At 41.8% G+C, this 27065-nt stretch overlaps 1 protein-coding gene across 4 annotated transcripts in view; it reads left to right on the top strand.

Moving 5' to 3' along the window:
• Window positions 1-19777, top strand: part of FOXN2 (forkhead box N2) — a 127782-nt gene extending 108005 nt beyond the window's left edge. For 3 of the 4 annotated variants that reach the window (XM_074949450.1, XM_074949448.1, XM_074949449.1), the window contains exons 4-6: window positions 5433-5497; window positions 14927-14995; window positions 15563-19777. In XM_074949450.1, the coding sequence (XP_074805551.1) occupies window positions 5433-5497; window positions 14927-14995; window positions 15563-16080 (652 nt within the window). In that variant the 3' untranslated portion in view covers window positions 16081-19777. The remainder of the gene's footprint in view (window positions 1-5432; window positions 5498-14926; window positions 14996-15562) is intronic. The other variant, XM_074949451.1, reaches the window with a different exon arrangement.
• Window positions 19778-27065: the final 7288 nt, after the last annotated feature.

Here is a 27065-nt window from a genome sequence, read left to right as displayed (position 1 = left end):
TACATCCGCTATCTCTATTTTAATCACAATTGTTAACAAAGCGAGATAAATACAACAAAAGGGCGGGGAATCTCTGTGTGCTGTTTCTGTTGTTACAAAGTATTGCTTTGAGAACAGACTCTGTTTTAGGATGTACTAACACAATTAGCAGCTTGCAAGTTTCACACAGAGAGGGAGAGAAACAGTACCAAAAACCAAGAGACCACTTAATTAGTAATACCCTGAAATTTAAACTATGGTGAATCAAACTCATTTGTGATTTTAATACAGAACTTCTTTAATATGATCCAACAGATGCTGTGAAGGAACATTTTAACACTGACGCAGAGTAATGTATGTTCCTGTAGTGTGCCGAGTCTGGCATTGTTTGTTTGCACCACGCTATAAATCGTGTATGATTGCTGTGTGTGCCCAACTCTTATAATGCGTGTGAACCTATTGCTATTGTCTTGAATGTTAGCAGCAGCCACGATGTGATGGAGAATAATAAAGATAAATTCAGTTTCCAAAAGTAGATTTTTATTCCACACCCATGCAAACATACCTATGTAATACTGAGGTAAACTTCATACATGCAGGGGAAACTTTCGTATCTCTAAAGGGGATGGAAGAGGGAATTCACAAGCACATACACCCAGCTGTGAGAGCCTCCTTGGGGTATGTGCAGCTGTCCTGTTTAATCTCCCAGGGGGTGGAGTGCCTTAGGTATTTCTGTGGCCCCGGAAGATACATGGAATGGGCAGGTGGGGATGGGGGGAAGGGGAATGTAGGGAGGTCCTTGCGATTCTCTCCCCCAGCTTCCCTGCAGTGATTTCTCCCCACAGACTCAGGAAATCCACCTTCTCCGTACTCCAGGCAGCACCATGTTTGCTGCATGGAGCTGGCATGCTCATCTGGGCAGTCGCTATGTGCAGAGCCCTGCAACTCCACGGATATCCATTTTATATCATTTTTGTGGATCATGGATTGGATGTGGATACAAATTTTGTATCTGAGCAGGGCTCTAGCTATGTGAGCTCTTCACACTGAGCAAACAGGAAGAGCAATGTCAAAACTCCATGGGGCTTTAAAAGGGGAGGAGCACATATCTGTGTACCTGACTGCAGGGCAGTGGAGATCAAAACAGTGATCAGAGCAGTCACGGTGGCCATTGTGGGATACCTCCTGGAGGCCACTTAGGGTGACGTAAGCAATGCAGTATCTACACTGACGCTGCGTCATTCTAACTAGGTCGTCCTAACCTCTGTGCTGCTCGTCAGCATAGCAAGAAAGTTAAAGCAACAGGAGGAGCATTGCAGTGTGTACAACTCCATAGTTCAACGTAAGCTGCCTAATGTTGGCTTAACTTTGTAGTGTAGAGAAGCCCTTAAATCTTAATCCAATAGTTCTTACAGAGCCGTGGTTTAAGGCATAAGTAAATATTACTCTTAAGTTTTATTGTGAACAGAGTAATTCAGATATTTAGCTTCAGCTGTTATTTCAGCAGTAGTGCAGCAATGAAGTAGTTTCTAAATAATAGCAATAATTAATAAACATATATACGGCATTAGTGAGACTAGTTCTTGAATAATGAGTACTGTTCAGGTGTCGGCATTTTTAAAAGGATGTGGAAAAATTGGAGAGGGTGGAGAAAATGTCTTACAGTGAGAGACTTTGAGAGCTCACAATCTATTTAGTTTATCAAACAGAAGATTCAGAGGTGACTTGATTACAGTGTATAAGGACCTTCACATGGAGAAAATACCAGGTACTAAAGGGCTCTTTAATCTAGCAGAGAAAGAGAGAACAAGAACCAGTGTCTGGAAGCTGAAACCAGACATATTGAAAGAAGAAATTAGGCACAAATTTTTAAGTGTGTGATTAATCATTGGAGAAAACTAACAAGGGAAGTAGTGGATTCTCCATCACTCGATGTCTTCGAATCCAGATTAGATGCCTTCTGGAAGTTATGCTTTAATCAAACACAAATTGTTATGCTCAGTACAGGGGTATCTGAGTGAAATTTAATGGCCTCTGGTATCCAGCAGTTTAGACAAGAAGATCAAATCATCCCTTCTGGCCTTTATGAATCTAATTGCTACTTTTATTAGTGAACAAAATATACATCTATAGTAATGCCAAACAGAATGCTATTCTCCCCCAACCCCCACAGCTTAATCCTATTTTCCTATGAAGAGAGAGAAAATGATGGTTACTGTGCCAGAGGAAGCCCCAGATTTCATCAAGAGGGCTTGTATTTGTAGTCAGTAATATTTTAGCATTGTTCACTTGTAGTCCCAAAAAACATAATTGTAGCCTTTTAAAATTTTGGTCAGCTTCTGATCTACAGACCCTGTTTTTAGACATAAAACTTTGGTACAGTAAATGATTGGTATAAGTGATGTACTTTGTTTCTGTGAAACCTGTTAAGCAAGTTGAGAATACTGAGTATGGCCAGGTTACAGGTTTCAATATGTGCATTTTGCCTTTGGGTTATGATGATCACCTAGATCCTGATCCTGCAAACACTTAAGCATGTGTATAGCTTTTCTCGTGTGATTAGTTCCATTGAAGTCAAATTATGTGTGGACATAGTGTTTGCAGGATCTGAGCCCATGTGAAAGGACAGGTTGCTATATTTCTTGCATACTTGCCACTTCATCTTTATGTGAAGGACTGTAAATCAAACAATGTTGTGTAGATCCCTTATTTTCCTGCTGATAACAGTTGTGATTTTCCATTCTTTGAATAAATTCTCCTTGTTCATCCTCTCCCGCCCCACAGCAACCCATCCAGACAAAAAATTGAAATAGCTGTGTTTGTTTATAGAGCTAAACGATTATGTTTTCTTGGATGGTGAATGTGACAATTTTCAGTGCCAATGAAAATGAGACTGATATCAGTAACTACAGCCAAATATAATGCAGGCTAGCAACGTACCAGTTTCCTTACACACCTCAATTAGTGCACTTTTGTCCCTGATCTGCTGCACCATTGCTATTCTAGTTTTGAAACCCTCCTCAGCGGAGACCGTTAACTATGCCAAATTGAATTGTGATTATATGATGAGGATGAATCTGCAGTGGTGATTGGACTAATAACAAAAATATCATGGGCAGTGGCGGATTACTGCACGTGCCCAAGGGTCTATGCCTAGGGGCCCCAGCAAATTTGGGGCCACTGGAAAAATCTACCCCGCCACAGCCCCAGGGGTAGTGGTGATGGAAAGAAGAGAGCAGGGTCATGGGGGAAGAGGTAGAGTGGGGTGGGGCCATGTGCGGAATCGGTGCAAGGCTGCGGAGGGAAGGGGTGGAACGAGGCGGGGCCATGGGCAGAGCAGTGGCAGGGCTTCAGGAAAAGGGTGGACTAGGTTGGGACTATGGGAAAGGGGTGGAACAGGGGTAGGGCTGCAGGTAGAAGGGGTGGGGCAGAGCCACGGTTCTGGTGCCAGGGTCCCCCCATTTGCTCTGGTCCAGGGCCCTATGAGACTTTAATCTACCTCTGATCATGGGCATGCCACACGAACAGATGATTCCAGAGCTGTAAGGACGTGCGCAACCAAAGGAATGAGACAGTCATAAATAAAAACATTAATGTCAGCCAAAGGATTCAATTGAAATTAAGCTCAATTCGAAGAAATAAATACATTTTTAAAACAAAAATCTCAGATAGAACCTGTAAAATGGAAAAAGCCCTAGAGAACTAACAAAATTTAACATAAACTCATCTAAACATTATGGCCAAGATTTCCCAAACTGGATACCTAAAGTAAGGTCTTAAATCTGTAGTTAGCTATCTAAAATTGACCTGATTTTTAAAAGTGCTAAGCAACCAGCAGTTCCCATTGATTTCATTAGGATTTGTGGGTGTTCAGTACTTCTGAAAATAAGGTGGATTTAGAAGTACTTCTGAAAATACTGCCTAACTTTTTAGGCACCCAGGTTTTTTTAATCTTTAATCATGGCCCACGCTCACTGCAAAGTTCTGATTATACACTGGGCTTGAAAAATCTATCATTGCCTACTAACCTGAGGTCAAATCCTTCTACGATGGTAAATAAGACCAATGCTCCATGCAATTTGGAGGAATAAAACAGTTGTGCACTGTTTGTTGTATGCGGTATTTAATTGCAACATATTGCTAATCAAACTTCTTTTGTATACATTTTTAATGAAATTTAACATACTACAAGGGCTGGTTGAGTATCAAAAATATTTTCTGAATATACGACTTGATTAATTTCACTTTCTGTATTTACTTGATTAATTTCACTTGTATGTATTGAATAATGTATTCACAGAATAGTATATGGCCAGCTTTAGAGCTGGTCAGGTAATACAAAAAGTATCTGTCAAATAATTGTATTTGACAAATACTTGTGAAATTTGTAAATTAATGTATGAGTCAAGTCCTGTTTAAGCAGCTCTGCTTACTACATATCTTCCCCCCCACCACTCCTTTTCTTCCCTTGTTTTTCTCTCATTTTTGTCTTTTCTGTAATATTACAGTGTATCGCTTCCTGCATTGTCTTCAGTGTCTGAGACCAATATGAAAGATGGGGGTGGAGGAGTGCACAATATCCAAAGGCAACATCTAGGAGACAAGCCAACCTCCCCTCACCTGTCCATGGACCCCGTTTGGGGGCTTACGTGTCTGATTACATTTGAAGGCCCTCTCCTCTGCTCTCCATTTCCTTTGGAAAAAGAAGTCTCTCTGTTCCTTCCTTCCACTGTAGTCTTCTGGCTATTAGTGTGTCTGGGAGTCCTTTGCTTTGCCCCACTTCCAAGCCTCCTGGCTGCTGTGAAGGGAAGAGGCACATATCTGTGTTGCTTTACTGCTCCCCAAGCCTCAGGTTTTGAATCTTCCTCCCCAGTCAAAAGTTCCATTGCCTGCTTTTACTTCTGTTCAGAGCTTTCTCTAGCAACTGCAGAGTGACTTAATGACTTAATTCGTCATTGACCACTGCATTTTGATTAGCAGCAATGAAACCGACAGAACTCTTGACAGTCTTCATTTAGTTGCAGCCTGGCAAAATCCTTAACAACAGCAGAGGCACCTGGGTTCTGGACATCACTGCACTGATTTACACTTAGGTCATATTTAGAAAGTTTTCTTCGCAACCATACAGGCTAGAGCTTTTTTAAAAATGTTAATGAACACCTAGAATCTGCAGAAGTTGATGGCTGGCCAAGCAAAGTTTCCTAATCACCCCAAAGCGAGTGGGCTTTTTTGAGTCCTGATTATAAATCTATATAATACAGTAATCAGACTGGCTTGCTTACCATCTAGCTACCAAAGTAGTAGAAATTGTGGGGCTTCCTTGGCTTACCTCTCCTATTTTAATGACTTTTTTCTTTTAACTTTGTGGTATAGAAATTTCTTCACTTCATCTATTCACAGTATATTAAATTTAGTACTATTTATGGCTTTAGTAAAAAAATTTTTCTTTTCAGTAGGTCATCCTGTCCTCATTACTTAACCTCAGTACTTAAGCAGAATCATGGCCGGTCTTTCAAAGGTAATTATGGCATTAATTTTCTGTATGTTTTGCCCTCCCACAATGCTATTCATATTAAGAATAAATTCTAGACTGAAATGTGCAGATGGACGTTTTTCAAAGTGTACAAAGACTCTTTCAGAAAAGTCAGTTAATAGAGTGCTCCTTAGTTGTACTAGTGTGTCTTTGGTTTAAACTGATTTTGTTCTTTTAGTAAATCCATCACAAGAGCTATTTTTTAAAAAAATTTACATTTTGTACTTTGGTGTAATTACACCAATGTGTGCACTGTTATAGTGATATGGGCATATGCTGCGCCTTTATGACACAAGGATGTCATGGTGTAAATAAATCTAGAGTAGCCTGGTTAACGCTGCCATCCCACCTCCTAAATGCTCTGTGCAGGATATCCTGCTTTATGGCTACTCTTATGGCTATGTCCTGCAAAGCTTTGTGTATTAAATTCTGCTTGTCTGTTCTCCTTGTTTTCTATTCTCTATGACAGTGGGAGAAAAACTCTTCTCTGGTATAGCCCTGAGTCTGGTTATTTATGTTGTAAGGTACAGAAGTATCTGAAGATTTATGCCTAAAGTCATGATGATTAATGTGGTAGCCAGAAGAGCCCTATAGCTGCACCATGGGCCAGCACATCTCTCTGCAATGTCAAAAAATGTTGGCTTTTACCTTTCAGAGCAGAGAAACTGCATTTGGATAAATCATGGATCTATCCCACAAGGCAGAGGTGCAGGATTACAGTTTCCTATGGTCTACTCATGAGATCCATAAAATACTATGGGATCCAGATGTGAGTCTCACAGTTATGCAAAGGAGGAAATATAGCATATCTATCTTTTGCCATCCTGGTGCTGAGAAGGGGTTCCACTCTTCGAGGAGCCAATCCTCCTTCATGGCCTTCTGTACTCCAACAGCCAGTAAGGGCAGAGGATGATTTGTAATAAAAGCATGTGATGGTCCCCCTTGCAGTCTGAAGAGTACAGGGCTCTGTTAATGACATAACAGATTATAAAGATTCCCCTCCCTATGTATCCGAGACACGCCATTTCCTCTGCACCACTCCTTAACACGGGCTGTCCTTCTTTCAAAGGTCCCTTCCCTTCTCCTTTATTTTATTTTCAAGGGAAATTTCATTTGCCTTCAGATGAAGCAAATTCTAACAAGAAGCTGACTTTTGTGTCTGTCTTTACTGTGCAATATCTGGGGGTTTTGCCCCTCTTTTTTTTAAAGGGAGGATTGTGCATCAGTCTTCATTGACAAGTGGGTGTTAACCATGGTGAACCTGTGTGACACTTACTACACTTTCAAGCCAGCCTCAAGGGCATAGGAGGCTACCATCCCTTTTATTCAAGAAAAAGTTTACTCCACTGTCTTGTTTTTTGTTTCCATTGGTACCATAGAACCTGTCACCAGACCAAATAGGTTTTAATGTATTTATTGGCTCTAGATACGGCTGTTGACATCTTAGTATGTAACGCTCTCCCAGATTTGCTATCCAGATTATAGCTCTGTTTTCCCAACTGAATTAGTAATTAAATAAATATTAGAGCACATAAGCTTCCTTGCAATCAGTAGCTCTTATAATATAGATCAGGGGTCAGCAACCTAGGGCACGTGTGCCAAATTGGCACGCGAACTGATTTTCAGTGGCACTCTGCTGCCAGGCTGGGGTTCTGTCTGCCGTACCCCTGCCAGCTGGGGTTCCGGCCACTGGCCCCACTCAACCCGTTGCCAGCCTGGTATACCAGCCACTGGCCCCGCTCAGTTCGCTTCCGGTCTGGGGTTCCAGCCGCTGGCCCCTTGCCAGCCAGGGTCCCGGCCGCTGGCCCTGCTCAGCCCACTGCCAGCGAGGGGACATTGGAAAACTCAGCAAGGAAAAGCAAGGGCAAGGATCACACTAAACTGATAAGATCTGCATTTTAATTTTAAATGAAGCTTCTTAAGCATTTAAAAAACCTTATTTACTTTTCATACAACAATAGCTTAGTTATATAATATAGACTTGGAGAGAGAGACTTTTTAAGAAGGTTAAAATGTAATACTGGCACGCGAAACCTTAAATTACAGTGAATAAATGAAGACTTGGCACACTACTTCTGAAAGGTTGCCGACCCCTGATTCATAGATTCATAGATATTTAGGTCAGAAGGGACCATTATGATCATCTAGTCTGACCTCCTGCACAACGCAGGCCACAGAATTTCACCCACCACTGATATAGATACACCTTTAAATCACCCCCAAAAAAGGTAATGGAGAGAGATTGGAAGGGCCTGAATGAGCACACTGTTAAGGATTAACAATATGTTTAGCTGCTGTTAGGGCTCAACAGTGTAATACAATTTTTTTCCCTTTCCCATGAGGACATAGAATTTTTTTTACCTCACAACCCTGTTTAAGCATAGTTATTTTTGTAGAGCGGATAGCACCTAAAAGACACTTCTAAATGTAGTCATCCTTCTGTGTGATTTCATAGAATCATAGAATATCAGGGTTGGAAGGGACCTCAGGAGGTCATCTAGTCCAACCCCTTGCTCAAAGCAGGACCAATCCCCAATTAAATCATCCCAGCCAGGGCTTTGTCAAGCCTGACCTTAAAAACTTCTAAGGAAGGAGATTCTACCACCTCCCTAGGTAACACATTCCAGTGTTTCACCACCCCCTTGGTGAAAAGGTTTTTCCTAATATCCAACCTAAACCTCCCCCACTGCAACTTGAGACCATTACTCCTTGTCCTGTCCTCTTCTACCACTGAGAATAGTCTAGAACCATCCTCTCTGGAACCACCTCTCAGGTAGTTGAAAGTAGCTATCAAATCCCCCCTCATTCTTCTCTTCTGCAGACTAAACAATCCCAGTTCCCTCAGCCTCTCCTCATAAGTCATGTGTTCCAGACCCCTAATCATTTTTGTTGCCCTTCGCTGGACTCTCTCCAATTTATCCACATCCTTCTTGTAGTGTGGGGCCCAAAACTGGACACAGTACTCCAGATGAGGCCTCACCAATGTCGAATAGAGGGAAACGATCACGTCCCTCGATCTGCTCGCTATGCCCCTATTTATACATCCCAAAATGCCATTGGCCTTCTTGGCAACAAGGGCACACTGCTGACTCATATCCAGCTTCTCGTCCACTGTCACCCCTAGGTCCTTTTCCGCAGAACTGCTGCCTAGCCATTCGGTCCCTAGTCTGTAGCGGTGCATTGGGTTCTTCCGTCCTAAGTGCAGGACCCTGCACTTATCCTTATTGAACCTCATCAGATTTCTTTTGGCCCAATCCTCCAATTTGTCTAGGTCCCTCTGTATCCTATCCCTGCCCTCCAGCGTATCTACCACTCCTCCTAGTTTAGTATCATCCGCAAATTTGCTGAGGGTGCAATCCACACCATCCTCCAGATCATTTATGAAGATATTGAACAAAACTGGCCCCAGGACCGACCCCTGGGGCACTCCACTTGACACCGGCTGCCAACTAGACATGGAGCCATTGATCACTACCCGTTGAGCCCGACAATCTAGCCAACTTTCTACCCACCTTATAGTGCATTCATCCAGCCCATACTTCTTTAACTTGCTGACAAGAATACTGTGGGAGACCGTGTCAAAAGCTTTGCTTTATGGCTGTTATGAGAACTTCAGTCACTAGTGGCTCGAAGTCTGAAAAGATGTAAGCTGTACTGCTACTGGAAACTAATGGAAATTCATTTTAAGTTGTGTGTATTTGGATCTGAAAATTCTCTGTTCAAGTCCCTGCAGAGTCCGAACCTTCCTGTTGGATATACTCAGTTATTGATCTGAACCGCATTGTCTTGACTCTAATACATCTTAATATGTGTCCACCCGACACAGTATGTATGCCAAGTATGCAGTGCACTTCAATAGCCCTGTCATTTATAGAAGACTCTCTCTGATGCTGAAGTGAAGTATTTTATCATCACTAAAACACATTGTGATTTGTTCTGCAATGGTAGTGCTAATAAAGTCACACCCTCATCCTCACTACATAATGTGTTAATTTTTGGTCATATAACAGTCATGTAGGTTTTGGATTCTTTACCACATGGACAAAAAAGAAATGTTAGTTAACTATAAGTGCATATTATGCCTTTCTGGTAGCCATTTCCTCATCCCAGCAGGTTCTATCTAACCTGTCCATCTAGGTTTTGATGAGTGCAGTATAACAAGGGTTTGGGATCTTGCACTCGCCCTAACCTGTAGACTTCCTGTTCTAAAAAATTAGCCATTAGGATAATCCAGCTTTCACATTCAAAGGTAGTGTTATTGTTACATGTAAATGGTACATCTTTCACCTTAGTTTATCTCCATCTAAGGCCAAGTATAATGTTGGCACTTCATTTCTCTCTAGATAGGGAAAGCGGCCTCTGATTTCAAAACATCATATTCTGTACAGTGGTTCCAGAAATATACTAAAACCACCATATACAACAGGCTCTCTCTGTAGGAATCCTAGTACCTGAACTAGGATTCATACAGAGAGAGCCTGTTGTATATGGCTGAATTCAGGGCTTGACTGATCAATAATAAGGCATATTCCACCAGAGGTTTAGTGTCCTGAGCAAGAAGGAAATGTGTCTGTAGAGGATCTCTGCTGATTGCAGTTTTGGATGGGGGAGGGGTGTTAAGTGACTTATCCTGGATCTTGAACTGGCTGGCTGCCAAGAAAATATGTTGGTTCTTAATTTTTTTTTAGCTATATAGGAATAACCTTAAGTGCTCGTCTCACATTCCAGTATGAGGCACAACTGACTTAATAGAATCTAAGCAGGAATTTAGTGATGTAGCAGACTGGGGCAGATTAAATAATCCATTTTTTCAGTTCTGTGTGGGGCTTTAGGCAAATGAAATGGGAGGTTAGTTTTAATTTTCAGCCACAGACCACCAGAAAAGTTAGTCCGGACTTTTGAGGATAGATCAGCTAGCTGCTTGTTCAGCAGGCAGCATTAAATTCCATTCATCCAAACCAGGTTTTTGGTTGTCTCATGATGCTGGACAAAGGATGTTTCCTTGCCTGTCTGCTGAACAGCTGTTGAGCCTTTTCTGCACACTTTCTCTAGCACAGTGGTTCCCAAACTTGTTCCGCCGCTTGTGCAGGGAAAGCCCTTGCCGGGCCGGGCTGTTTACCTACTGATCCGCAGGTTCAGCCGATTGTGGCTCCCAGTGGCCGCGGTTCACTGCTCCAGGCCAATGGGAGCAGCAGGAAGCGGCGCGGGCCGAGGGACGTACTGGCCACCACTTCCAGCAGCTACCATTGGCCTGGAGCAGCAATCCGTGGACACTGGGAGCCGCGATCGGCCGAACCTGCAAACGCGGCAGGTGAACAAACCGGCCTGGCCCGCCAGGGGCTTTCCCTGCACAAGCGACGGAACAAGTTTGGGAACCACTGCTCTAGGGAATAAAGGATAGACATGTTTGCTCTAAGTATCCCAAGGGCTTGCTGTAGAATAGAATTCTGTATCTCACTCTTTTTTAAATGACTGTTCTGATGTGCCCAATACAGGTTTGGGATTGCTAGTAAGAGACGATGAAAACTGTTGATGGGGGGATGATGTATTTTGACCCACTCCCACACAAAAATAAATAAACACTGAGAGAAATCTGGGGGCGGGGGGCATATGACCCCGCTTTCTCCCCCCAATGCATCACCTCTGATTTTAGTCATTCCAATTTGATGCACCAAGGGTATCAAGAATTTGTATCAGTTCTAATTGAATTTCTACATATCGTACAACAGTTCAGAAAATCCTCTCTGTTAGAGGCAAACCATTAGTGTTCCCTGGGTCTTAGGAGGCAGCTGTTGTTGAGACTGAAGACTTCTTTTAGTGTGTTCTTTAGCCATGGTGCTGGGGAAGCATAAATTTGGGAAAGTATATTGCAGCAAGACAGAGCAAGCCAAAATACGTTAGTGGTGACCTGAAGAGCTGCTTGCAAGGTGAAAGAAAGAACTGCAACTCATGAGTTCTGCATTGGGGTACTGAGATGCAGAAACCATGCTCGCAGGTAGTTCTGTCTTGAACTAATGTTTATAGCTCCTTGTAATTTAACAAAGTGGTTTTTATATACCAACATCATATGCTAAAAGAAAATGTCTGGCAGCAAGTGATAATTCTGAACATTTCACTTCCTGATCAAGATAATGGAGCAAAATAATAGTTACAACTTTTTTTGTCTGTTGGTTACATAAGATCTGTAAATTCAGTGGTTGTGTTGCTGCCAACATCATTTTGGAAAGGAAAAGAATAAAAATCTCATGAGCAGTAGGCAGACTGTACAGGATTTTGTTTTAGCATTCTCCCATTTTAAATGGGAAATGTATTTTAAGTGAAAAATGTATATGTTCTATAGTTAGCACTGAAAACAGAAGCTTAATCCCCCCTTCCTGAAATAGTATCAGGCTGGCTTTCAGGGCCTTCTGTGAAGTGAATTCTAAGAAAAGCTTTGTAAATGCATAGACATCTTAGTAATTATCCAAATTGTTATACGTGATCCCAAACATGACTGTGTTCTTCCTAAAAATTAAGCTGAATTCATCACTGGTCATGGAGAAATTTGACCCAATGTGATAATTTATTTTCCTCTTGAAATGTAAATATATAACTCCCATGTCTAAGGATGATAGCTGTTCATTTAATAATAATAATTAGTAATAGTATTGCCATCAGGAAAAACAAAGAGCCATATGAGCTGCTGTGTACCACCAGTTCAAACTTCAACAGATGGTTAACAGGGGAAAACTCTGAGTAGCCAGCTTCTCTTCTCTTCTCTTCTCCCCCATAAAGGTTCCTTTCCCAGGCATTGCTCCCAATACATTTCACAGTCCACCACTCCCCATACATGCTTACTCCCACGATGTGTTCTCCCTCTGTGAGACACCCAGGGTACTTCATAGGGGGTTCCCACCTTCGAAACACCTTGTAAACCTCATACTATAAACAGGTGCTCATAAACCCTCATACACTTTGAAACCCTCATACCATAAACAGGTGCTCTCCTTTTGTCTGACTCGTGCGCCATACAAGAGAAATGTGTTTCTGATTCTGTTATGCTGCTGAAAAAAGATCAGGGAGGGAATGTCTGTAAAAGGCCCATTTATTGCTTTCCTCTGCTTAAAATACATTTAAGATGCCCTGAAATAGCGTAGAATAGGACAGACATACAGAAACCTTTTCCACTAAATATTTGCAAGGCATATTTTTGGAAAAGTGTGGTGTAAATAAAGAGCAAGATGAGGAAATAGACATAATTTAGTTTGATTTTGATTTTTAGATGGAGTAGTTCTGAGTAGGTGGATCACCATCAGGAAAAGGTGTGCTCAGTAGCTCTAGTGAGAACACAAGGTGGACTATAAGGTGGATAGAAAGCTGGCTAGATCATTGGGCTCAACGGGTAGTGATCAATGGCTCCATGTCTAGTTGGCAGCCGGTATCAAGCGAAGTGCCCCAAGGGTCGGTCCTGAGGCTGGTTTTGTTCAATATCTTCATTAATGATCTGGAGGATGGCATGGATTGCACCGTCAGCAAGTTTGCAGATGACACTAAACTGGGAGAAGTGGTAGATATGCTGGAGGGTAGGGATAGGATACAGAGGGACCTAGACAAATTAGAGGATTGGTCCAAAAGAAATCTGATGAGGTTCAACAAGGACAAGTGCAGAGTCCTGCACTTAGGACGGAAGAATCCCGTGCACTGCTACAGACTAGGGACCCAGCAGCTAGGCAGAAAAGGACCTAGGGGTTACAGTGGACGAGAAGCTGGATATGAGTCAGCAGTGTGCCCTTGTTGCCAAGAAGGCTAACGGCATTTTGGGATGTATAAGTAGGAGCATTGCCAGCAGACTGAGAGACGTGATCATTCCCCTCTATTCGGCATTGATGAGGCCTCATCTGGAGTACTGTGTCCAGTTTTGGGCCCCACATTACAAGAAGGATGTGGGAAAATTGGAAAGAGTCCAGTGGAGGGCAACAAAAATGATTAGGGGACTGGAGCACATGACTTATGAGGAGAGGCTGAGGGAACTGGGATTGTTTAGTCTGCAGAAGAGAAGAATGAGGGGGGATTTGACAGCTGCTTTCAACTACCAGAAAGGGGGTTCCAAAGAGGATGGATCTAGATTGTTCTCAGTGGTACCAGATGACAGAACAAAGAGTAATGGTCTCAAGTTGCAGTGAGGGAGGTTTAGGTTGGATATTAGGAAAAACTTTTTCACTAGGAGGGTGGTAAAGCACTGGAATGGGTTACCTAGGGAGGTGGTGGAATCTCCTTCCTTAGAGGTTTTTAAGGTCAGGCTTGACAAAGCCCTGGCTGGCATGATTTAGTTGGGGATTGGTCCTGCTTTGAGCAGGGGGTTGGACTAGATGACCTCCTGAGGTTCCTTCCAACCCTAGAGACTAATAAATGCTCAAATAAATTTGTTAGTCTCTAAGGTGCCACAAGTACTCCTTTTCTTTTTGCGGATACAGACTAAAACGGCTGCTACTCTGAAACCTTCCAACCCTGATATTCTAGGATTTTATGATAACAATAGCTCTTTCATTGTGAGCAGAGAGCTAATTACTAACCCAGCTAATTCTGATTCCAGTTAGTAAGTTTAGTTGTTTTACAGTACTGTCCAGTGTTGTGGTTGGGCTCTTCAAGAAACTGATGATTTCACTCTGCTGTCCATAGGACAGAATTTCTACAGCTACATGTGTAATTTTGAGATAAAGCAATGCTGTTTAATTATTTTTAGGTCTTCAGTTGCCCATTTATTCTGTATACCTTCATGCTCTGTAGATTGAAGAATTCTATAATTTTTTTCCTTTGGTATCTCTGCTTGGGTGTTCCATTTGACTTGTGGGTAACGTGATGGATATTGCAAGGAAAGCTCTTTGTGTTGCACTAACATAAAGATGCTACTCATCCATGTTGAATCTCAGTGCTGCATTTAACTAATGCAATTCTACAAACATGTAGTTTGTAGAATACGTTCCAAGGCTGCTTAAGGCAGATCTCTGTTGTGGCAGATGGCTAATCTTTTTCTTTGTATTGTTATGAATAGCAATTATTCATAGATAAATATAACATTGCAGCCTGATCATACGTACAGAAAAATGCCTGATGTGAGGCTACTCTTCCTTGACTTCAGCTCTGGTAATGTACATTAGAAATGTACATTATAATATTTGTTTCACCACTAAAATACACTGTGATTTGTTCTGCAATGGTAGTTCTAATCGAGTCACGTTCACTCATGCTCATGAGCTAATTTTTAAGCACACAGCAGTCATGCCTATTTGGGATTCTTTGACACATGATTCCAATTTCTTGGGTGTCCAACTATAAGTGCACATTATTGTTGCTGTTGTTACTTTTTAACAGGATTTCTTGTTCTCCACTCCACCCCAGAATGAAACCTAACTTTTTGCTACCTCTCCTTTACAGAATCTGATATTGATGCTGCTACTGCAATGATGCTGTTAAATACTTCCATAGAACAAGGGATTTTAGACTGTAAGCATAAACAGTTTTACGCATTGTTTTTTCCTTCACTGAAAGCTAAAAAAATTATAGCTGAAAATTTCAGAAGTGAGGTATGCTCTAGCTCAGTGTTTCTCAACCTTTTCAATAGCAGTGAGCGGCTTGCTGCCTTCCTATACCGTGTCAGGGAGATCTCGGGGACTGGCGCTGGTCCATGGACCAGTTGTTGAGAAACTCTGCGGCTAGCTTATAAATGGTAGGGAGGCAGTAGGGTGGCCATCCTGCAGATTCAGCCCCTTCTGCCAACATTCCCCAGTTTTACAGGGACCCCATTTCTGCTTTCTTACATTAGTCTGGTTGCCTTCTGTCACTCCATAGTTGGAGACACTATACTTCTAGCCCGCTTCTCTACCACTACTATTCATATTCAGGATTTGCTGAATATCAAGATCTTCTAGTATTCAGTGTTCGTTAAATGTAAACTATGTAAACTAAATACTCAGTTTAGAAATCTAACCTTTGCACATCAGTCGGACAGACTGGGATGGTAGATTTTAGTTTGAGCTATTTTGCTTACTTATACATCTTTGCTTTCAATAGGTGAGAAGGCCCAACCTCTCGAGGTGCCCAAGAAGAGGAGTTATGGCAGTGCATTTAATCATCACAGTTCCATAAATCTGCAAGAGAATAATTCTGCAGCCACTAATATTGATCCAAAGGAGGATCACAATTACAGTGCTAGCAGCATGGCTTCACAATGTTGTGCATCTAGGTCCAGCATGTCTTCCTTGTCCTCTGTTGATGAAGTGTATGAATTTATCTCAAAGACCAGCCATGCAGAAAGCGATGGCAGTGAAGGATTTCATAGTGAAGTGGATACGGACATTGACTATGAAGACGACCCTCTTGGAGACAGTGGCTATGCATCACAACCTTGTGTAGATACCTCTGACAAAAGTAAGCCTAGCAAGAAAGCTCTCAAGGAGTTATGTCAAGAAATTGACGAGGAGCTGAAAGAGGCAGCTGGGTCTCTGCTCCACCTGGCTGGAATCAGCACATGCTTGGGTTCCCTAATAAGTACTGCAAAGACCCAAAGTCAAAAGCAGAGGAAAAAATAGTAATGCTTGTTAGTGTGACTATATACATATATTTTTTTTAAGTGTGGCAATACTCTTCTACTTTTATCCTTCACAAGGAAGATCAAAGCCATAAGAGGACTTTTTTATTTTTTGATGCTAATTATAGTTTGGCCCTTTATTTTTAAATCATTGCTTAGAAAATATTTTATTTAACCGTTTCAAATTAGGAGAGATGCATGACAAGTGAAAATCTAACTGTATACTTTTTGATGACCAGTGATTGAATATTTGACCATTTACAGAGGGATGCATAGGTTCAGTTGCATGTTATGGGTGAAGTTTACCTCTGTGCAGGCCTACTCCACATAGGAGTGAATTTCACCCTATGTGAGGGGACACAATTTCCCCATCTCCCTCTCCAAGACACAAATAACTTTCACTGGTGTATCAAACAGTGGGAAGCTGCCACTGCACATGTGCCACTTACCATTTTCCCCAACTATTGAATACACAGTAGCTGTTAGCTAAAGGTTTTTGCTGTTTTTGTTTTGTTTTTCATGTGTAAAAAATACTTGTTAAGAAACATAAAGTTCATGCTGTCTCAATCCACAAATGAAGTGGAGATTCTAGATAGCTAAATTGTAAATGACTGCTGGAAAGAACTTTGGGATATGTTTAAGAAAAACATAATATAATAGTTTCCTTTAAGATTAGGAAAACTGAGTTAATTACATTAAATTCTAAATACACTTTGTGCATTTTAATATCTGCTACCGTAACTTTGGTCTAAGTCTACTGATTACTGTGCTTCTGCTTCATGCTGTATGTACCATTTTAGCTTCCTTTGAACTACAGTGTATGTCCAATAGCATGGCATTCTTAGGGCATACACTGTGCCTCATGGTGGTCTCTTCATATTTGGGGGTGAAGCTCCTTAAAATTCATCACCTTTGCAATAATAACCTTTAGAACCCAAACATGTTGTGGACAAGAATGTTATAGTAATCGAGTGTAATGGATTTGTTTAAAAAGCTCAGTCTTGACTGCTTTAATCTTAATGTAGATGGTGGCAATCTTTTAGTATTTTGTGCAAAAGAAATGGGTACACAGACATGTTAGAATAAGTTTAACAGTAATAATAAGTAAGTATAAGAATGCCTTAAGTATGTTTCAGCATGGTATAAAACTTAACAGAGGTCATTTTACCCGTGTTTGAGAGGCAGTGTGATGTGCCATGAATCTGTTTAGCTCATACGTTAAGCTACTGCTTTCAATAAGTGTTGGTCAAGATGGCTTAGAATTAGAATCAAATACTGTATACCCATATATGAAACCGTGTCCAGTGTTTGGTTGTCCAGAACAATGCTGGATTCAACAAAAAGAAATGAAGCTAAACTGTTACTAATGGGATGATGTTTTTCTGGCCACTTGGATCCAAGGTTCTTAGAGTTTGGTGTTTTCTTATTTGTCAGTTTCTCCATGTATCCTGCCCGTATAATTATCCTTTCCAATTTAAGTATTCATACAGCCATGCTGCTGAAGGCCTTCTGTTCTAAGGTTCTGTTCCAGTGCTTGTTGAAGATAATGGAGATACTCCAATTGACTTAATGGGCTTTGGATCAGGCCCCAAGATATTCAAGCATCTACATAGCGTTTCTTTGATATTTAAATCCAGTGGCTTTGAGAGGGCTCCACTTTTAGTTTTAAGCATAAAAGTAAAAAGAAAAAAAAAAGAAATCTGTCTCTCTGGCACTGTGACTGTGTGCACACAGCCCTAGTCCACCTTTACTGAAGAAAAAATGGTATACAAATGTGCTCCATTTTGCATCTCATTTGCATCTCTTTTAGATGTCTGGAGCAATGAATTAGCTGACCGTATCTGTTATTGAACAGATAATGGGTGAAATTAATTATCTCACAATTGAAAAACAAACAAATGATTAATTACAAACATGGGATTTCTTAACACTGAGACGTACGTGTTGATGCTTGACATTTCTTTCACTAGTGTTTGCCAATATACTTTTTAATAGAGTTTGATACAACACATGTTCAGTATAGCAATGTAAAAGTAATGATTATTATATCAATATAAAAATAATGATTCAACTATGGAGAAGCATCATTAATATCCCCTTGAAATTCATTTAAGTTTTGTATATCTCAATTTTTTAAAATTCAGCACTATGGAATAAGTGTCGTATTAAGCTCCTGATAAAGTCAATCACAGCCTATCTGTTAACCCTAAATATTCAAATATTGGAAATTGTATTCATACTCATTTTCTTGCTGTTTGCCTTGGTAAGACCGTTAACCTGTTCAAATCTTATCCTTCATTTCCCAACAGAATCAATGTTTTCAAAATAAAGATTCCATACTAATTAGGGGCCTGACTGTACCACTTTTACACTAGAATCAGTTGTGCTACTCAGCATGAGTGAGGGTGTCAGAATTGGGAGATAGGTTTATAATGTATTTTAGTCTCCATATGCAAAGACAGAGCAATAAAATCATTCTGTAATTAACAAAAAGTTAAGGGTGCAATTTGCACTTTTCACATAAAACCTAAATGAACGAACTGGGAGATATGGGGGATTGGAATCCTCCCTTCTGAGCAAGCAGTAGTAGGGCACAGGACACTTGTACAACTGCTTTGCACCCATTGCTACAGTCTGTGCTGCACTCCCCACCAAGTGCAAAGGCAGATGGTTCTTTACTTTACTCACCCATTGACCACATTCCCACATGTCCCTGTATTAATCTCAGTGCTGTGTTCCAGCAGACAGAAGGGCTGTGGTGTCCTCCTGCAATCTCTTGCTTCTCAGATCTCAACATCTCTCGCTGCAGAGGATGTGAATGTCATCCTAACTGTTCAGTTGTGGATTACCCTTCTTTTATATTCTCCTCGGATAGTTTCATATCCTTTCACTTACACACCTCGGGGTCTGAGTTAGACCATGGTGTATACAGTATAAATTGAAGGGTGTTTTAACTGCTTTTTCAGTGACATTATATAAAGAGTTCATACCAAATGGTCAGTTTAACTATATTTTAGCAGCTGTTAAAAGGGTAGGGAAAGTGTTAATGTCACTTGCAATTTTTAATTAAAATGAAGACGTGTATGAGACCTGTTTATCAGGGAGGCTATCCTATTAAATACTGATGTGAATACTGTACAAAGCTGAATCAGTCTTTCAAATTCCAGTACTAAATTATTGCTTCTGTGAAAATCACAGCAAATGTTTTAAAATCCAACTTTTAAAAATGGCAGTTGCAAGTTATTCAACTTCTTTGTTAGGCTAAAAAGTGAAAGCTTTGGTTAAAGCAAAGCATTCATACATATTAATAATGGTGTAGTCAAAATATTTATCGAAAGAAAAAGTAGAGTATTTTAAATGTTGCACCTGCCATTATCTTAAAGCACATTCTTCGCATCTAACTGCCAGTGCCATTATCAAGACTGTTTTATAAATGTACATTTCTTCAAACTAAGTGCATAATTTAAAGTATTATGTTGCCATCATATAGTGATATAAGACATTTTATAATTGCCAATTCATTGTAACTATTATTTATTTAAAAGTGAAATTGTAAGAGTGCTTTCTGATCAAAGCAACTGGAGTTGTTTTAAAATACTTCCTTTAGCTTGTTTTCTAATGTAGCATAAGAAATGTCTTGGGTTTATTTAGAATAACTCTGCCAGTAGATGACCAATCCGAACCCATTTCTCCCCCCCCCCCCCCCCCCGGTTCAGTCCTTTACTGATTTTAAAGACAATTTACAGAAGTTTAGTTTTTTGTATTCTAACCTCTGTTAATTAAAATGTTTATAAAGTTTATTTTTACCAAAGAGATGCAATTCAATATAAAACATTGCAGAATAAACTTTGTTTTATAACATTTGTGACTGGTCATTTTCTGCACATTTTTCATGTATGTGATTGAAGGGGCTTATATACAAATAAACAGCATTAAGAATGGGAAGCAGCCCAGTATTATCTATTTTTCCACAGAGATACAGGGCCTGTTTTCGTGAGGGGCTGAGTGCCTTTGACTCCCATTCAAGTCACTGCCTCACAGGATTGGCCCATTTAAAAAAAAATCTTTGTAATTCAGTCTAGGTCTCTGCTTAGTTATGAAAGTCACTCTCATATGGAAATAAGTTGTACCACAAGTGAACTCTGCCAACACATCAAAACATTCACTGTCTGTCTAACTCCTCCTTGATAACTGAACCTGTCTGAATCCACTCCTGTGGTGAAATCCTGGCCCCATTGAAGATTATGAGAATACTGCTATTTGACTTTGAGACCAGAACTTCACCCCTAAATTCTGGAATTTAAGACTATTTTGAGGTCACTGGTCACTACAATGAGTATCACTTCATCCCTTTCCCTGCTCTACTTCTATGCCTTGCTCAAGAGGTGTACGTTTTGCTTTTGTACACAAGGTATTTGTTTAAAATATTTACTTAATTTTAAAAATATTTGCAGATAGTAGCAATCAGATGATCCACACAATTATGAAATAAATTGAATATCCCCAGTTGGCTATGCTAGTTACTCACAGAACTGCCATTGAGTGCTTGGAAGATACATTATTCCTTAATAAAACAATTCAGTTTCTCCAAGGGTCATTGACTTATATCCCCCTCAGGGTTTGTGATTTTTGTTTTGTTTGGTACTTTTCCAGTTTTATCTAATTTTTCTTTCAGTATGATGATGTTCAAACTCTGGCATGCCCTACTTTTCATGGGGCCCTGTGCAAAGCAATATGCAGTAGCTCACTCCTTTTTCTCCTTCCTGCTGTCCCAAACCACTTACTCCTTTGGGCTCTGACTCCTTACTAAAATTAAAAATGGATTCTTACTCTGCCTGACAGCAGGGGTGTGTTTTGTGAATAGGGTGACGCCCAAAGAAAGAGTTGCCTGCACCCATAACCAAGCTTCTCATATATGCATTCAACCCTGTTGATCCATGCCCTGAATTCTGAAATGTACTGTCCCCTCTCCCTACTTGAATGTCTTACTGCATGTTCCATTTTTATCCTAAGACACTGCTTCATACCACAAGATGAAATCAAAGTTGCTAATGTATTAATTTAACTTACTCCATCTTAATATTTCCCCCTTTAATCTACAAGAGACTAGCCTGCTTTTTTGATTAGAATTGTTTTATTTTTGAACTGTGCTAATAAATGTGAAAATTTCATTAAGCAAATCAACTAGAAGCTTGGGTTACATCATGTAAAGAAATTGGTCTTAGAAACTATAGTAGGATGGAATCTTAGCTTAAGAGTGAACTGCTTCAGCACCATCATGAAAGTCTTGAATCTAAATGTTATAATTAAAAACCTAATGAGATACTCTGAGTTATGAGGGTCTGGTACCATCATGGATTCCATCGACATCCTAAACCTCAGGAATGCCAGAACTTAATGATGGATTTTTTTTTCTCTTGCAGACATTGGTTTATCTCTTTTCTATTTTCCCCCCTGCATGTAATTTATTAAATCCCACAAATGAAATTAAAGCTCTACTGTCTTTAGAAATGTTTTATTCTGATATTTTAAAGGAGTGATATGCAATAAATGTGAGTCTTAATTTAATCTAGTAAACCAAGAGAGATGTTCAGACTCTAAATCACAAATTACACAACATCCCAATGCCAATAATGCTTGTTGAGCTGTAGTGTTAAGTTATCTGTTAGCTGACAAGAGTACTCCTTATATTCTCTAATTAGCTTAGGTGAAACAACAATTATATATAAAGTATTAGTGGTGTGTGTGTGATTGTCATTCGGTGGTATCGTAGAAAAGAACCTTAACTTCACTATTAAATTTCCCAGGGTCTTTTTCCTTGGGTTTAGTTGTAGATTATGCTCCAGTCTAAATAATCACAACTTTTTAACCCTTATACAAGGTGTGATTATGAATATTTATCATGAAAAGGGAACACTTAGATGATTTATTAGTTTCTTAACACAATGAATCTTAACCTGGAATCTAGTAGTTCGAGTAGTGTTCCTAGGGTGCCCCACTGTAGGTTTTTCTGCACCTCTAAGCAGAGATTTTGGATAGCAGTGTCTGTTTGACCCACACATGCATTCTCTCTCCTTTGTGGTCTGCCTTGAGACTATCTAGCAATGCGTGGCCACCTTTGGTCTTGAATGGTGCGAGCAGTTGTCCCTTATCTGCATCATTAGTAAAAATAGTAGTTATTTGCACTCTTTTAGTTTAATAATTAGAATTTTTGTTTCCCCTATTGGGAATAAAAATAAAGTAAAAAGAACTTTTCGTTCATGTTTCCTGCCCTTTCAGGGCGGGGGGAGAATCACCCCTACAGGGGTGCTAGCTAGTCCGGACTTTCTGTTTTTTCCATTTAAAAAAAAAAGGGAAAGAAGACAAAAAAGAAGAGTGGACTTTTCTTTTGCATTGCTCGCTTTTGGAGGTTGATAACCCCACCAGGGGCATGCCTGGCTCCCCCAGTTTCACGAGGTGCCTCTCCTGCAAGGAAGCAATTCCGGTAGCAGACACACACTCTCACTGTGTCCGGTGCCTGGGAGAGACACATATCCCACAAAAGTGCACACTCTGCCAGCAGCTGAAGACAAGGTCTTGGGGAAAAAAAACAAGCTGAAGTTAAAACTCCTTGTGATGGAGAGTGCATTTCAGCCACCAGCTAACTCTGGTGCTGAACTTTCTCCAGGACGCACATCATCCCCAGATCCTTCAATTTCCAAGGGCGTAGAATCACGAAAAAAACCCAGCAGATTCCCCCCATAAAGGCTCGAGAAAAAGGTCTCCAAACCCCCAAACAGAGTCTTTGGCCAGTCAGAGGGTTCCCCGGCGCATTCAGCCCCTTCGATAGCAACGGCACCAGCGGTTCCGAAACGCGGTACCCAGAAGCATCAGGGTTCCTCCGCTATCAGCTCTGCCACAACGCCTAAAGACACCAGGGGCTCAGGCTCCAAGGCAGCGGTGCTACCTCCTACTGAAGAGGATAAAGACCACACCACCTCAGAAAGACCAGCACTGGTGAAACCATCAGTACCGAGTGCAGCAAAGCTCCTCACACCAGAGTGTTCATCATATAAGCAACTGGCAGTCCCACTCAACACCAACACTCCTCCACGGTACTGAGTGAGTTGACAGTACTGAAAGAGTTCTGGGACCTGGTGATCGAAATCCCCATTACTTTGTACCAGGGCCCCATACCAAGCAGATCCCTAAGCCCGGAATCACCCATGGCACCGGGCCATTTACTACAAACACCCTGGTCAGCACCACTCTTACATACTGATATGTCTGACAGTGACCAGGAGGATGTTATTTCCCTGGCTTCTCACCGTGGCCCGCCGTCACAGTACCAGGGACCCCCACAGCTCCACCCTCATGCCGACCCTCAACCTAGGTACAGGCCTACTTGGGTACCCTCGCCATCCATGCCCTTCCTTCCCCAGTGGCCGTATTGAGATCCTGGGGTGATGTACAGATCGCACATTTCATGGGCGTCCAATGTCTCTCTCAGAGTTAACCAGACCTTCTCCTACAGCTGCACTGTCTAGAGCCCCTGAACCGGAGGAGGAGGAAACTTTTGAAGGATATGAAGAAAGGCTCAAAAAGGAGGCTACCCTCCACCAAACTTCTCCTTCTTGTCAACAGATGAGGCTTTAATGCCCCCCACCCCTCACCCCACCACTAGCTGATGTTTTTTAAACTTTCAAGATCTTACTAAGAGGGCGGTGGATGAGCTGCAAATTCCCCTGCAGGAGGGAGCAGATACACATCACAAGCTGGTGATATTCTTCACATTGCCTCCTCATCCCAAATCACCCTCCCAATAACAAGTTGCGTCTAGATCCTGCCAAAATCATCTGGCAGACACCAGCCTCCATCACACCAACCTGCAAGAGAGCCGACAAAAATACTACATCCTTCCCAATGAGGCAGAACTGTTTCAACACCCTCACCCCAACTTGATCATAGTAAATGCAGTTAATGCATGTGGCAAGAAACACCATGCCAAGTTGACTCCATATGACTGAGATTGGAGAAGGCTAGATCTCTTTGGAAGGAAGGCGTCTTCGTCAGCAACACTGAAATTCAGGATCATGAATTACCAAGCTAAATATGATTTTATTAATTATGGGAAACTCAGTGCTTTCACTGAATATTTACCAGAGGTGCAAAAAGAGCAGTTTCAGTCCATTCTCAGAGAGGCCCAGTTAGTGACCAGAACTGCACTACAGATGGCATTGGATGCAGCAGATACAGTGGCCCACTCGGTCTCCATGGCAATGGTAATGCGGTGGGCTTCCTGGCTACACTTTTCCAGGTTAGCCAAAGAGGTACAGACAATGGTTGAGGTTCTTGCATTGGAAGGGCCCAAGGTCTTTGCTGATAAGACCAATGTCTCTCTCCACACCCAAAAGGATTCCTGGGCCACATTATACTCCCTGGGAATCTAGTGTGGGACAAAAGAGAAGATATGGCTCTCAACCACAGCACAGGTCACGACCTCCTCAGTACCCACTGTCACAGTGCTACTATGAGCCGCAGTGTTAGAGGTCCAGGGTACAAAAGTGGAAGCAGTCAGCATCCCAATTTGTGACCTCTCCTACCGCCTCTTCTAGGCATTTTTGATGGGTTGGGTGAGGGCCCAAAAGCTAGTCTTTGCATCACCAGCTACCATCTATCCACCTACCATGTCCCTTCGGAAATCGCCTGACCCTCTTTCACAGCAATTGGCAGAACATCACCCCCGACAGATGAGTCTTAAAGATTATTTTGGAGGGTCACGCCATTCAATTCACATCCCTCCCCCGTTCGCACCTTCCTTCCCTGTCCCTCTTCAGGGACCTTTATCACAAGAACCTCTTTTGCCAGAAAATAGATCACCTGTTATGCCATAGAATAGGTCCCATCGCAATTTAGGGACAAGAAATTTTACTCCCATTATTTCCTGATCCCCAAGGCAAAGAGAGGTTGGAGGCCCATCCTAGATCTAAGGACATTAAACAGATACACAAAGGCACAGAAGTTCAAGATGGTCATGCTAGCTGCCAATATTCCAGCTCTAGAGCAAGGAGATTGGTTTTCGGACCTCAGCCTACAAGATGCCTACTTCCACATCTCAATATGACTGTCACACAGGAGATTCCTAGGATTTACCTTTGGGCGGGACCATTATCAGTACAGGGAGCTCATATTTGGCTTCTCGTCCACACCCAGGGTATTCTCCAAGGTTCTCTCCAGCGTAGCAGCACACATGCAAACATTGGGCATTATCTACCCAAACCTAGATGACTGCCTCCACAAGGCCCCCACATTACAGGACACCATATGTGCCACCTAATGATCATGTGCACGTTTGCGCAACTGGGCCTACAACCCAGAAATCAACACTCACTATGGTACAGAGACTGGAGTTCATTGGAGCACATATTTACCACCCTCACAAGTCTAGAGACAGTCCAGGACAGCGCACAAACATCGGCCAGGGCCTGCCTACAGCTGCTCAGCAAATGGCAGCATCCACCTCCGTCACCCTGCACACCCAGTTGTTCATGAGGTGTCTACAGATGCGGCTCAGATCTGTCTATTCCCTGAACAAGGACAGGCTAAGCAAACCGCTATCAATACCTTCCACTGTAAAGCACTCTCTGAACTGGTGGAAAGACCCCTCCAATATCTGAGGTGGTGTTCCATTCATGCTGACTCTAATGATAGATGCCTCCCTAATAGGCTCGGTAGCCCATCGACAATACGTCAAGGTTCAGGGCAAGCGGTCTCCCACAGAAGCAGCCTTCCATATCAATCTGTTGGAGTTAAGAGCTGTGCACACTTTCTCCTATTCATCAAGAACACAAAGGTCATGATGGACAAAATAACCTTTATGTTTTACATCAATCACCAAGGGGCACCAGATCTGCCTCCCTCTGCACAGAAGTACTAAAACTTTGGAATTGCTGCATCCAACAAAACATGCTCATCTCAGCTGTCTACCTACCTGGCATACAGAATGTGATAGAAACTTTTCTCATGACCACAAACGGGAACTGAACTCAGAGGTGCTTTGCGACATATTCTCCCTTTGGGGAACCCCGACTATAGATGTCTTTGCTATGTACCAGAACAAGAAATGTCCTTGCTGTTGCTCCAGAGCAAGCCTGGGGAAACAGTCCCATGGGATAGGGACCTTTTATACACCTTTCCCCTGTTTCCTCTACTATCTAAAGTCATGTCGAAAATACAACGAGACAAAGTGAGAGTTATTCTGATTGCCCCCTCCTGGTCAAGACAAGTTTGGTTCCCCTACCTGGCACAGATGGCACTACGTCTATGGTTCCTCTTCAGCCCAATTCCTCACCTTCTCTCTTCACCCTAACATGCAGGTCCTCCACCTCCAGGTTTGGCTCCTTCTTGGTTCCAAGACTTAAAGGAAGAATGCTTTGACAAGGTGAAAGATGTGTTGCTACACAGCCCAAAATTGACCACTCGGCATATTTACCTGCAGAAATGGAAGTGGTTCCAAATTTGGTGTGATTCTAAGCACATAAACTCAACATTGTCCTCTCTCCCTCTCATTTTAGCCTTAAAATGTCAAAACTCTCTCTGAGCTCTCTTAAGAAGCAGCCTTGCATCTTGCAGCTGTAATGGCCTTTCACTGTCATGTAGATGGATACTTGGTGTTTGCCCACCTACTGACGCACGGATACCTTATGGGCATTGAAAATCTCTTACTGCATGTGAGAAGACCCACTCTAACGTGAGATGTTAATCTAGTTCTCAGAGGCTTGACTAGACTAGACTGCCCTTTGCACCCAGGGTGACTTGCTCTCTCTTCCACCTGTCCACGAAGACAGCATTTTTGATTGCCATCTCTTCAGCTAGATGCGTAGGAGAAATAGCGGCCCTGATGGCACACCCGCCACTCATGGTCTTTTAAAAAGACAAAGTAACACTGAGGCCGCATCCCAAGTTTCTCCCTACAGTAGCCTCCGTCTTCCATATGAATCAACAAAT

Source organism: Natator depressus, chromosome 3, assembly GCF_965152275.1.
Source record: "Natator depressus isolate rNatDep1 chromosome 3, rNatDep2.hap1, whole genome shotgun sequence".
NCBI lineage: Eukaryota > Metazoa > Chordata > Testudines > Cheloniidae > Natator > Natator depressus.
The sequence above is the reverse complement of the archived record's forward strand: the minus strand, read 5'-3'. Positions and strand labels throughout refer to the sequence as shown.